Source organism: Muntiacus reevesi, chromosome 8 (assembly GCF_963930625.1).
Source record: "Muntiacus reevesi chromosome 8, mMunRee1.1, whole genome shotgun sequence".
NCBI classification, from domain to species: domain Eukaryota; kingdom Metazoa; phylum Chordata; class Mammalia; order Artiodactyla; family Cervidae; genus Muntiacus; species Muntiacus reevesi.
Genome location: NC_089256.1, coordinates 91,357,105 through 91,367,907, shown reverse-complemented (window position 1 = coordinate 91,367,907; position 10,803 = coordinate 91,357,105). Strand labels below are relative to the sequence as shown.

Below are 10,803 nucleotides of genomic sequence, written 5' to 3'. Positions count from 1 at the left end.
TCAATTCATGGTCAGAGAGCTAGCATCCCACATGCCTCGCAGCTGGAAAAACAACAACAGCAACAACAACAACAACCCAAAACATACAACATTAGCAATATTATAGCAAATTGTCATTGTTGTTTAGTTGCTCAGTTGGGTATGACTATTTGCAACCCCATGGACTGTAGCTTGCCAGGCTACTCGAGATTTCCCAGACAAGAATACTGGAGTAGGTCACCATTTTCTTCTCCAGGGGATCTTTCTGACCTAGGGATCAAACCCAAGTCTTTTGCATTGCAGGTGGATTATTTACCACCGAGTCACCAGGAACAAATTCAATAGAGACTTAAAAAATGATCCACATAAAAAAAATCTTAAAAATAAATAAGTTATATCAGCTGGCAAGAAAGTTATGAAAACTATCCTGGGTAACTTCCATAGCTGGTGATTCAAATAGGAAGATCTGATTTTCCTCATATTAAGATAAAAAAATGTAAATTAGATGGCACTTTGGTTTTTTTTCTTGTAACGACAATCATCAGCTTAATACCTTGTTCATTTGCCTTTTTCAAGTGCCCTTCATATGCAGAAACAATATTTTATTTAAGTTCTATGTCATCAGGTCTATTCATCATGTCTGCTTTCCTAGCTACATGGTACATGAATGAGATTGGACTCCTGGAGGTGGATCTGAGCTATGAGGTATATTCAGGCCTATAGGTTACTAGATAAAAGTAGTAGGACAACCTAGGAGCAGCATTACTTAAATAGATAATTATAGGATTAAGAACTCCAAAACCAACCTTAGGAAAGTGAAACTCCTAGAAAAACTCCTAGAAAAACTCCTAGAAACTCCTTAGAAAGACAGGCATACTGAATTCCAGGAATACATGGACTGTGACAGCTTTAGCTCAGTTGGTAATCCTTTGACTAATACATGACTAAGTACAAAGTAAACATATAATATTTGCTTATACAATAAATGATTTTCATATGGTTAAACTGCAAGTTGGATTGCATATTCAGCATATGGTAAGCATCAGATAAATATTTTTTGGTTGGATGAATGAATGATGGAGCTTGGATAATAATGAATTCTCTATTTTCTTGCCCAAAGCCAAGTTCACTACACTACACAGTGGTTTTTGACTGTTAATGTTTCATTTTCATGGTCTTAGCCTGAAGTTGACTGGATTATTGGTAGGTCGATTTTTTTTAACCTCTTCTACTAAATTTTGCCACAAGTCAATCATGAAATCAGATAATCACTCAATCTTTAGAGTGATTGATGTTTATTAGGCGCAAACATTCTCATGTGATAAAGGGACTCCGTAAGGCATTTGGGGGTAAGCAAACAGCACTCACCATCTAATACTCTCAAAGAGGAATAAGGGATATTCCGGTACATCCCCTACCCCTGCACAAACATGGCCTTCTCATTAATAATACCCACCCAAGAGTGGTGCATTTATTACAATTGTTGAGCCTACGTTTATATGTTATAATCTTGTGAAGTATCTGTGTTTATGTGGAAAATGGAGGAAATATCACTTATTATCAACTTGTTTGAGGCGGGGTATACTTGGGAACCCATGTCTGTGTCTGAAGAGTGTTCAGATCACCAAGGATATTTGTTTGACACAGCTCCTGTATAAAAGAAACCTCTTGGAAAAGTTGTAATAAGCACATTTTGCCCTGAATGGTTTCATGCTGCTTCGTTACCTCGCAAACAAAAAGTAAAAAGCTGTCTATTTGTTCTAGAAAATTCTTGCCCTTCTCATTTTCAGTGAGAAAAACAAATGGAAGTTTAAATGTAGCCCAGAAGAGCAATGCTGGCCTTTTCGAGAGTGGGGGTGGTCGTGGATAGCGCACCATGAAGGCCTCAGGGACACTTGGAGAGTGTTAGGTGGTGGGTGCTGCTTGCTCACCCCCAAGCGCCTTGCAGAGCCCCTTTATCACATGAGAATTTTGGCGCCTAATCATGTGGTTGGCTAGTCCAGCTTCTGGTACTTCATGTCTCAGGTCTCAGCTGAGAAAGGTGAAGAAGTCCTGGAGGAAACTGTCTCCTGTGGACAGGTAATCTCCACTATGCGTGAAGAACTTAGGCATCTGGCTTTTCTATGACTGCCACAGCAGCAGGGAGTCCTGGGACCAGGAGTGCTGGGACCAGGAGTACTGGGACCAGGAGTGCTGGGACCAGGAGTGCTGGGGCCTGGAGTACTGGGACCTGGAGTCCTGGGACCAGGAGTACTGGGACCTGGAGTGCTGGGACCTGGAGTGCTGGGACCAGGAGTACTGGGACCTGGAGTGCTGGGACCTGGAGTCCTGGGACCTGGAGTACTGGGACCTGGAGTCCTGGGACCAGGAGTACTGGGACCAGGAGTGCTGGGACCAGGAGTACTGGGACCAGGAGTGCTGGGGCCTGGAGTACTGGGACCTGGAGTCCTGGGACCAGGAGTACTGGGACCTGGAGTGCTGGGACCTGGAGTGGTGGGACCAGGAGTACTGGGACCTGGAGTGCTGGGACCTGGAGTCCTGGGACCTGGAGTACTGGGACCTGGAGTCCTGGGACCAGGAGTACTGGGATCTTGATTACTGGGACCTGGAGTACTGGGACCTTGATTACTGGGACCTGGAGTCCTGGGACCAGGAGTACTGGGACCTTGATTACTGGGACCTGGAGTCCTGGGACCAGGAGTACTGGGACCTGGAGTACTGGGACCTGGAGTACTGGGACCAGGAGTCCTGGGACCTGGAGTCCTGGGACCTGACCACAGCTGGCACCATTACCCAGTGCTACTGAGACAGGAGCGCCTGGCACTGTGCCCGGGGCCCACTCAATCCAGATCATGAAGGCGGAGGAGATAGCAGCCAGCAAGTACTGCTGACCAGTGATCAGGCAGTTTCAGGACTCCAAAATCAAGTTCCCGCTGCCCCACTGGGTTCTCCATAGCCAGCACAAGCCATGCTTCACCACCAAGAGGCCCAATTCCTTCTTTTAGGTGCAGGCCCTCACTGACCCTGTGTCTGCCCAAGTAAAACTCAGTGGGAAAACTGGAAAAAAAAATGCCGGGAGCTTAGTTGATAAGGAATTGTCTACCTTTCTTGAGTCTGGGAGAGGGTGGGGTCAGTTTTAAACCTTCTATAAGTTAGACATGTAATCTTTCTTCCCTCGGTTTCTAAGAATGGTATTTGTAGGGACATGCATCACTATCAGAATAAAAGATCTCTACAGACATGAGACTTGAGTCTAGAGAACTACCAAAAGGGACAACATTTTTGCATATTTTCTAGCTGTCTCTTCATCTCTCTTCTCAGCACCCAAAGTGCTAGTACCCTTAGACTGCCTTCTGGCAGACACCAGAAAACATTAACTGAGGGACATACTTCAAAATACCTGAGCAATATTTCTTAAAACTGTCAAGATTATCAAAAACAAGGAAAGTCTGAAAAACTGTCACAGCCCAGAAAAGCCTAAGGAGACATTACTAGAAAATAGAAGATGGAATCCTGTGTAGGATCCTGGAACAAAAAAGAAGTATTAGGTGAAAGATAAGAAAATTTGAAAAAGTATGAACTTTAGTTAATAATAGTACTTCAATATTAACAGAAGCTGTTAATAAAAGGGATAACTGGGTGTGCGGTATATGAGAACTGTCAGTAATTGCAGTTTTTCTAAATCTAAAACTCCAAAATTAAGGAAAAAAAATTGTTTTAAAGTGAAGGAGAAAAATGATGGAGTGATGGAGTGAGGACCTAGGTAAATATCAGCCTCCAAATGATAAAAACTGGAAGATCATCAAAGATAACCATCGTCAAAAGTCAAAAAGTGGCACTGAGGATCCAACTTCTGAAAATCTTATTCTTCTCTCACTTCATTGAGTAACAAGATAAAGTCAAAATCTGTCCACAGAGGAACACTGTTGGCAGCTCCTGGGAAATGGTTTAGAAGAGGATGGGGTCAATTTCATTGGTTCTTCATTTCAGACAACTAACTAGTTCTCCCCTTAAACTTAACACTAATGACCAGAAGGACATATGTCATTGCCGGAATAAGAGATTTTTCCAGACACACGTTAGGGTCCAAGTGCAAAGTGGAACAGAACTTTTGTGCATTCTCTGTTGGTTCTCACCCCAGCTGCTTCTCCAGCTCTTGTGCCCCTAGGCTGCTTTCTGGAGATTTGAAGTCCCCCCGCTGATTATCTCCTAAGACCTGTACCTCATGAATTGCCCCCATACTCCCAAGTTTCTTATTTTTTAATGTCATTATAATAAATGGGGTTTCCCAGGTGGCTCAATGGTAAAGAATCCAGCCGCTGATGCAGGAGATGCAGGAGCTGAAGATTCGATTCCTGGGTGGAGAAGATCCTTTGGAGAAGGAAAAGGCAACCCACTCCAGCATTCTTGCCTGGAAAATCCCAGTCTGTGGGGTCACAAAGAGTAAGATATAACTTAGTGACTAAGAACATAATAAATGACCGTATTTCCAATAGCAATAAATAACAGCGCCTCAGTGATTTACTCTGTGCCAGGCAAACACCCCTGATCTGATTAGAATAAATCAGCCATCATGTCACATGTATTTTCACATCTTTCTTACTTTCTTAGGGTTGTTGTTTCTTAGGGTAGAAATGAGAACATATTATGATGGTAATGTTTTATAACTGCAGATGGATTTATTAGTTATAACCTAGTTGCTGTTATGCCTGCTGGTTTATTTGTGATTGTCTTAACAAATTACCACAAACTTAGTGGCTTAAAATAGCACAGATTTATTCTCTTATAGCTCTGTAGGTAAGAAATCTGAAATGGGTCTCACTGGGCTAAAATCAGTGTTGGCATAGTTGCATTCCTTACAGGAGTTCCCAAGGGAGAATCTGTTTTCTTGCCTTTTCAAGTTTCTAGAAGTTGCCTGTGTTCTTGGATTGTGGCCCCTTCCCATCATCTGAGCCAATCCTGTCAAGATTTTTTCATATCGCATCACTCTGATAATAATTCCTTTGCCTCTGTCTTTCATCTATTAGAGACCTTTGTGATTCAAGATATTTGTTGTTTTAGGTGAGCTGATTAGCAAGCTTAATTCCATCCTTAACCTTAATTCTCACTTTCCATGTAGGACATGAACATCTGTGGAGGGTCATTTGTCTACCTACCACAGTGGTTTATTCCAAATTTGAGAGAACAAGCTTTAACTGTATGATGTCTTTCTGGTTTTGAAAGTTTTTAGACACCTACACTTAACTATAACTATATAGATTGTCCCTTTCATCTCTACATACCTACATCTGTAATTTAGCCTCATAAAATTACTCTTTCCCTCTCCCTCTATTTTTGAGGTAGTTTAAAGCTAGGAGATTTTGTTTGTCATCATCTCTCCTAAACCTCGTGCCCAGGCCCTTCTCATCATGGACTTCTCCTAGTTTCAATTCCAAACACCATTGCAATTTTACAGTTGGTGGATTTGATATGTCCCATTTCTTCATCTCTTTAGTCATGTTCGTTGTAGAGAGCAAAGGACAGAAGTCTTTATGTGAGACTTGTTTCTCCTGAAGTCAGAGAGATGCTTCCCCAGAGCCAGTTCTCTGGAGTTTGTTCAGATTCATAACCAGTGGTTATGAATAACCATATTCTACCTGTAGAAACTATTTTGAAAGTTCAGTTCAGTTCAGTTGCTCAGTCGTGTCCGACTCTTTGCGACCCCATGGACTGCAGCACGCCAGGCCTCCCTGTCCATCACCAACTCCCGGAGTCTACTCAATCTCATGTCCATTGAGTCAGTGATGCCATCCAACCACCTCATCCTCTGTCGTCCCCTTCTCCTCCTGCCCTCAATCTTTCCCAGCATCAGGGTCTTTTCAAATGAGTCAGCTCTTCGCATCAGGTGGCCAAAGTATTGGAGTTTCCGCTTCCAATCAACACCCAGGACTGATCTCCTTTAGGATGGACTGGTTGGATCTCCTTGCAGTCCAAGGGACTCTCAAGAGTCTTCTCCAAAACCACAGTTCAAAAGCATCAATTCTTCAGCACTCAGCTTTCTTTACAGTCCAACTCTCACATCTATACATGACTATTGGAAAAACCATAGCCTTGATTAGACGGACCTTTGTTGGCAAAGTAACGTCTCTGCTTTTTAATATGCTGTCTAGGTTGGTCATAACTTTCCTTCCAAGGAGTAAGTGTCTTTTAATTTCATGGCTTCAGTCACCATCTGCAGTGATTTTGGAGCCTATAAAAATAAAGCCAGCCACTGTTTCCCCTTCTATGTCCCATGAAATGATGGGACCAGATGCCATGATCTTAGTTTTCTGAATGTTGAACTTTAAGCCAAATTTTTCACTCTCCTCTTTCACTTTCATCAAGAGGCTCTTTGCTTCTTCACTTTCTGCCATAAGGGTGGTGTCATCTGCATATCTGAGGTTATTGATATTTCTCCCAGTAATCTTGAGTCCAGCTTGTGCTTCCTCCAGCCCAGCGTTTCTCATGATGTACTCTGCATAGAAGTTAAATAAGAAGGGTGACAATACAGCCTTGACGTACTCCTTTTCCTATTTGGAACCAGTCTGTTGTTCTATGTCCAGTTCTAACTGCTGCTTGCTGACCTTCATACAGATTTCTCAAGAGGCAGGTCAGGTGGTCTGGTATTCCCATCTCTTTCAGAATTTTCCACAGTTTATTGTGATCCACATAGTCAAAGGCTTGGCATAGTCAATAAACCAGAAATAAATGTTTTTCTGGAACTCTCTTACATTTTCGATGATCCAGCAGATGTTGGCAATTTGACCTCTGGTTCTTCTGCCTTTTCTAAAACCAGCTTGAACATCTGGAAGTTCACGGTTCATGTATTGCTGAAGCCTGGCTTGGAGAATTTTGAAAGTAGCAAATACATTTATTGACCTATTATTTTCACACTTATGTCTTCATGGGTAATAATGTACCCAAAGGTGTGTGAGTACTCAATGAAAAACCATTTTCAGCAAGTAGAGTGGGATTGGTTTTTTTTTTTCTTTTTAAGGTTGGCATTTTCCCCTCCCATAGAAGGAAAATGTTTACTATTCATTAAACATTTTGAATGCAATTACCATAATTTTTCAGGTTTAATTTAGTAGCCGACTTGACTAATAGGAATTCACAGTTTCAAGGTTAAGATTAAGTAAGAATTAATGAACCTCTTTAAAGTGCTACAGTTAATTCAAAATTGTTCATTTAATCCTTAAGTTGTGTCTGACTGACTCTCTTGTCACGTCAGGAACGCCAACCAGACTCCTCTGTCCCTGAGATCTCTCAGCCAAGAGTACTGGAGTAGATCGCCCTTTTGTCCTCTAGCAGATTTTCCCAATCCAGGCCCTCAACCCATGTCTCCTGCTTTGGAGGTGAATTCTTTACCACTGAGCCATCAAGGAAGCCCAAGGTTAATTCAACTTAACATAAAACATAATCAAAACACGAATTCAACATGTTAATGTGTAAATGTACCAATGATTAAGTAAACAATTGCTGAACTTATTTACTTGTTAGGTAAAGCCAAACCAAACCAAAACAAAACAGAAAAAAACAAAACAAAACAAACAAACAAAAAAACACACTTGCTACAACACCGAGAAGAAAATTCCAATAATTTTGTTAGGAAGACAATGTATCTTTACTGTTACGTTAATTATGGTTTGAAAAATTTGCACCCCGGAGAGGGTGACTTGAATCTAGAAATCTGTTTTTGATTGGTTAAAATGAGTTTTATTGTTTATCGTTCAGTGTAAAATCTTCGATAGGGTTCTAGGGTGGACCAGTGGGCAGGGTTTAACCATCCTGGCTGCTTAGACCCAGTGATAGTGAAATACAGTGTCCTTATTAGATATGATCCAAGCTCTAAGAGGAAGCTCTTTCCTCTACATGCAGAGGGCGGCTCCGCCTGCCGGCCCAGGGCGATGGCCCCCGCCCAGGGGCCCGCAGGCTGCTTCTTGCCGGTCCCCGCCTTCAGCCGAACCAACGAGGACACCGCCTGCGGCTAGAGCAGCCCGGAACGTATCGGGGCGCTGCAAAGTGAGAGCAGAGCCGGCGCGCCGTACCGGACGCGGGGCAGAATGCTTTCTGAAAGCAGTTTGTTTTTGAAGGGGGTACTGCTCGGAAGCACTTTTTGTGTCTTGATGACTATGCTAGGACACATTAGGGTGGACTATGGAAAGAGAAGGCGCCACTATGAGCATCGCCACCTGCAAGCTCCTAATGAAGACATCCTGAAACTTGCAGGGGGTGAACGCCCGGAACTCAGCAAAAGCTTTCGGGTATACTGCATCATCCTTGTGAAACCGAAGGACGTGCGCCTCTGGGCCGCCGTGAAGGAGACGTGGGCCAAACACTGTGACAAAGCCGAGTTCTTCAGTTCTGAAAATGTTAAAGTGCTTGAGTCAGTTAACATGGGAACTAATGACATGTGGTTAATGATGAGAAAAGCTTACAAATACGCCTTTGACAAATACAGAGACCAATACAACTGGTTCTTCCTTGCACGCCCCACTACGTTTGCTGTTATTGAAAACTTAAAGTACTTTCTGCTAAAAAAGAATTCATCACAACCTTTCTATCTAGGCCACACTGAAAAATCTGGAGATCTTGAATATGTGAGTGTGGGAGGAGGAATTGTCTTAAGTATAGAGTCAATGAAAAGACTTAACAACCTTCCCAGTATTCCTGAAAAGTGTCCTGAAAAGGGAAGGATGGTTTGGGAGGTATCTGAAGATAAGCAGCTTGCGGTCTGCCTGAAATATGCTGGCGTGGTTGCAGAAAATGCAGAAGATTCTAAAGGAAAAGATGTGTTTAATACCAAATCTGTTGGGATTTTTATTAAAGAGGCAATGACTAATCATCCCAACCAGGTGGTGGAAGGATGTTGTTCAGATATGGCTATTACTTTTAATGGGCTGACGTGTAATCAGATGTATGTGATGATGTATGGGGTATATCATCTAAGAGCATTTGGGCATGTTTTCAACGATGTGTTGGTTTTCCTACCTGCGAATGGTTCTGACAATGACTGAGAAGTGAAACAAGAATATGTATATTATCACTGTGTAAGACACATGGTGTCATTATTTGTGGTAAAACTATATATATCCAACACAGCAGTATGTTTCCTTGATTTTTTTTTTTTCTTTTTTCAGTTTGGTGACACTGGTTTATTTGCACATTGAAGTTTAGTGGTACAGTTTCAATTAGGGTGAGGGTTTTTTCTTGAAATGTATGAAAATTTTATGTGTCGGAAGAAATGTTTTAAGAATGATAATTTTAGAAATAAAGGATATACTTATAAATCATGTATTATTTTATGTGGTAAGTGTATTATAATTTATGTGGTAAATTCTAAATTATGAATATTGGAAATCTGTGGCACATATTTTTGCTGATTGGCTATATTGGTATATGTGCTATGCTGAGTTGCTCAGCTGTGTCTGACTCTTTGTGACCCCATGGACTGTAGCCCTCCAGGCATCTCTGTCCATGGGGATTCTCCAGGCAAGAATATTGGAATGGGTTGCTATGCTCTCCTCCAAGGGATCTTCCCAACTCAGGGGTCGAACCCAGGTCTCAGGCTTTGCAGGCAGATTCTTTTATCATATGAGCCACTAGGGAAGCCCCAAAATACTGGAGTGGGTGGCCTGTCCCTTCTGCAGAGGATCTTGCCGACCCAGGAATCCAACCTGGGTCTCCAGCATTGGAGGCAGATTCTTCACCAGCTGAGCTCCCAGGGAAGTCCTATATTGGTATATAAAAACATAGAAATGAATTGTAGTGCTTTGATGACTTAGCTGAAATGAAATCCTTGAAGGTGTACTCAAGTAGGACTCAATGGTGGTACTCCTCAGTAATCAAGTCTTACCTTCACAGATGTCAGGCTCTTTTATTGTCCTGTGTTGTCAGCATCTGGAGACAAAGTCCTTCTAAATCAGTTTTGAAGTTTACTTTGGCAGAGATTGTATACAGAGGTGTGTACTGTTTCAGAGGTAGAAAATCATGTTTTTTGTTGTTCGGTCACTCAGTTGTGTCTGACTCTTTGGACCCCATGGGTTGCAGTACGCCAGGGTTCCCTGTCCTTCACCATCTCCTGGAGCTTGCTCAAACTCATGTCCAGTGAGTCAGTGATGCCTTCCAACCATCTCGTCCTCCGTTGTTCCTTACTCCTCGTGCCTTCAATCTTTCCCAGCGTCTGGTCTTTTCCAATGAGTCGGCCCTTTGAATCAGGTGGCCAAAGTATTGGAGCTTCAGCTTTGGTATCAGTCCTTCCAATGAATATTCAGAACTGATTTCCTTTATGATTGACTGGTTGGATCTCTTTGCAGTCCAAGAGACTCTCAAGAGTCTTCTCCAACACAGTTCAAAAGTATCTCCAAGACAGTTCAAAAGCATCAATTCTTTGGTGCGCAGCCTTCCTTATGGTCCAACTCTCACATCCATACATGACTACTGGAAAACCATAGCTTTAACTATACAGACCTTTATCGGCAAAGTAATTTCTCTGCTTTTTAATATGCTGTCTATGTTGGTCATAACTTTTCTTCCAAGGAGCAAGCGTCTTTTAATTTCATGGCTGCAATCACCATGTGCAATGATTTTGGAGCCCAGAAAAATAAAGTCAGCTACTGTTTCCGTTGCTTCCCCATCTGTTTACCATGAAGTGATGGGAACAGATGCAATGATCTTCATTTTTTCAAATGTTGAGTTTTAAGCCAGCTTTTTCACTGTCTTCTTTCACCTTCATCAAGAGGCTATTTAATTCTTCTTCACTTTCTGCCATAAGGGTGTTGTCCTCTGCATATCTGAGATTATTGA

At 42.2% G+C, this 10,803-nt stretch overlaps 1 protein-coding gene across 1 annotated transcript; it reads left to right on the top strand.

The window, feature by feature from the left end:
* The first annotated feature begins 8,060 nt into the window (after positions 1-8,060).
* LOC136173734 (C1GALT1-specific chaperone 1-like) lies at positions 8,061-9,014 on the top strand. The gene has a single exon (XM_065943596.1). The coding sequence runs from the start codon at positions 8,061-8,063 to the stop codon at positions 9,012-9,014; it is 954 nt and encodes a 317-aa protein (XP_065799668.1).
* The last annotated feature ends 1,789 nt before the right edge of the window (positions 9,015-10,803 follow it).

Coding starts and splice junctions, on each gene's coding strand:
- LOC136173734 (XM_065943596.1), top strand. CDS start 8,061: ATGCTTTCTGAAAGCAGTTTGTTTTTGAAGGGGGTACTGCTCGGAAGC.